The sequence below is a fragment of the Phalaenopsis equestris genome, unplaced genomic scaffold, assembly GCF_001263595.1.
Source record: "Phalaenopsis equestris unplaced genomic scaffold, ASM126359v1 Scaffold222270, whole genome shotgun sequence".
In the NCBI taxonomy this organism is placed as follows: domain Eukaryota; kingdom Viridiplantae; phylum Streptophyta; class Magnoliopsida; order Asparagales; family Orchidaceae; genus Phalaenopsis; species Phalaenopsis equestris.
This window is the reverse complement of record NW_018240448.1, coordinates 1-2,076: the sequence shown is the minus strand read 5'-3', so window position 1 is coordinate 2,076 and position 2,076 is coordinate 1. Positions and strand designations below refer to the sequence as shown.

At 32.3% G+C, this 2,076-nt stretch overlaps 1 protein-coding gene across 1 annotated transcript; it reads right to left on the bottom strand.

Moving 5' to 3' along the window:
• Positions 1-160: 160 nt before the first annotated feature.
• LOC110037613 lies at positions 161-1,481 on the bottom strand. The gene is made up of 3 exons (XM_020742303.1): positions 1,333-1,481; positions 1,120-1,208; positions 161-410 (listed from the first exon to the last, which is right to left on the bottom strand). Exons 1-3 carry the CDS (start codon positions 1,369-1,371, stop codon positions 263-265), a joined length of 276 nt encoding a protein of 91 aa, XP_020597962.1. The 5' UTR covers positions 1,372-1,481; the 3' UTR covers positions 161-262.
• Between the last annotated feature and the right edge of the window lie 595 nt (positions 1,482-2,076).

The following is a 2,076-nucleotide window of genomic DNA, read 5'->3' as shown; positions in this document are numbered from 1 at the left end:
AAAAAAAAAAATAAAATAAAATAAAATAAAATAAATGAAAAATTCGTCCAAATATTCATATAACATCAAGCCAATTTTGGATCAAAATACACGAAATAATTGAAGTACAATTTCTTATTAAGATTTTCACCTCCAAAAATAATAATAATTTCCAAATTACAATTAGTGCACAACCCCCACACAAACTGAAATTACAAACCAAACCAGAAGAGAACTCGGCAGCAATTATAATTAATCAAAACAGCAATAAGAAATCTCCCTTTTAATTTGGCTCGGAGAAGAAGCCGTTCACAGACGGCATGATTTGAGGTGATTTATTCCGCACGTATTTTCTCAGGCCGTGTTCTGCATATTTCTCCCCTTCCGCATGATTATCGAACACTCCGGCTTTTCTATTTTCCTTGAGAACCCTGTTTCATTAATTAAATTGGTTATACAAATTTATTTATATATAATTAATATTGTTTAAAAATATGGATGATCTCAATTCTATTAAGGGTCCTTTTGGGGCAGCTTATTTAGTGCGATGTCGTTTTGAAAACGCCTAGACTATTTGGGTAAAGTGTGTTTTGGAAGCTTATGCATTTTAAAAATGCTGAAAATAGTCTTTTTCACACTACACCTATCTTAGATGCGGTGTCTGACTTTTCCAAAATAATAAAATTTTATAATACTCACCGCACATAACTTATCAACAGATTATTTTTAATCTGCTTATCACCAGATTATTCAATAAGCTCAGGAAAAAAAACTCATAAAAATCACTCTATTTAAGTGTTTTTATTTGGATAAAAAATCATATAAATATGTTCAGATCTTATTTTTATTTAAATTTGTCTTAAAATCATTATGTTTTTTAAGATATATGTTACATAAGAAATTTACCAGATTTCAGAACTAATTAGAATTAATGTATTCCGGTATGTTAATTTGTTAGATTAGTGTTAATTAGATATAAAATCATCTAATTAACAGTAAACCTACGCATTTGCATGCCTAGCATATAATTCTTAATGTATTTCGCTTTAAAAAAAGATGAAATTTTAGATTTGAGATACATAAATTATAAAAAGTATGTAAATGCCCCTGAATAAAACATACTCTTAAAATCGATCATACCTGACTTCAGGATTAGTCGTTATGTTCCTCATCAATTGCAGAGCACAAATACCTACAGCTGTTCCAACTGCTACAAATAGCGGATAGACCTAACCATTCAATCAAAACAATAACATCAATAAAACGCCAAAATCTTCCCCAAATTTTATATATCCACAAATAAACCTAATCTGAAGCACAGAAAAAAGGAAAATTCTAAGAATAATTGGATACCTCAGGCCTCAACCATCTCTTCACTGAGGCCGAAGCCATTAAAGCCACGTAAAAGCGAATAGCAGCAAAGAAGAGGAGAGGAGAGGGAAGGAGGAGGAGACGGAGAACATGAAACAAGCTATTGCTGTAGAGGAATTATAAAACTTGATGAGAGAGAAGGAGGTTAATATTAGCACGCATGCCGTTTCGAATTTGGCTGGCTTTGGAGTCTGAAGAACACGCGTTTTCTTCTATTTGAGAAACCCCGGGTACTGGGAATAGAAGAGGACTCGCTTTGATGTTGTGGTGGGGAAGTTGCGGATGGTGGGTGAGGATTGGGGGCTGGTGGAATTTGGCTGCCCAGCTTTTGGTTTCCTTTTTCAGCTGGACACCAACGTGTCTAGATTCAAAATTCTAGATCCCATGGACTTTGGGAAAAATATTATTTTCTGTTAATTTTTTTTTTTGTTGGGAAAGGAATAAATATTGCACGTGTTGTTGAATAGGGCTGTCAAAGAAGCTCATTGTTCGCGAGCAGTTCATGTTTGATTTGTCGAGGAGTTCGTGTTCGGTTCGTTCGATAAATAAACGAGACGAACATAAACAATTTTTTTCGCTCGATTAGTTAAACGAACCAAACACGAACAATTTTTTTTAGTTCGTGTTCGAATATTTATTGTTCGAAATATAAAATAATTTAAAATAAATATATATAAAAATTAATGGTATCTTAAAAAAATAAATTTTATAAATTATAATATATAA

Excerpts from the sequence above, each read along its gene's own strand:
- LOC110037613 (XM_020742303.1), bottom strand. The coding sequence starts at position 1,371 with ATGGCTTCGGCCTCAGTGAAGAGATGGTTGAGGCCTGAG. Across the intron at positions 1,209-1,332 it reads AGAGATGGTTGAGGCCTGAG|GTCTATCCGCTATTTGTAGC; the intron begins GTATCCAATTAT and ends TTGAATGGTTAG. Across the intron at positions 411-1,119 it reads ACGACTAATCCTGAAGTCAG|GGTTCTCAAGGAAAATAGAA; the intron begins GTATGATCGATT and ends TTAATGAAACAG.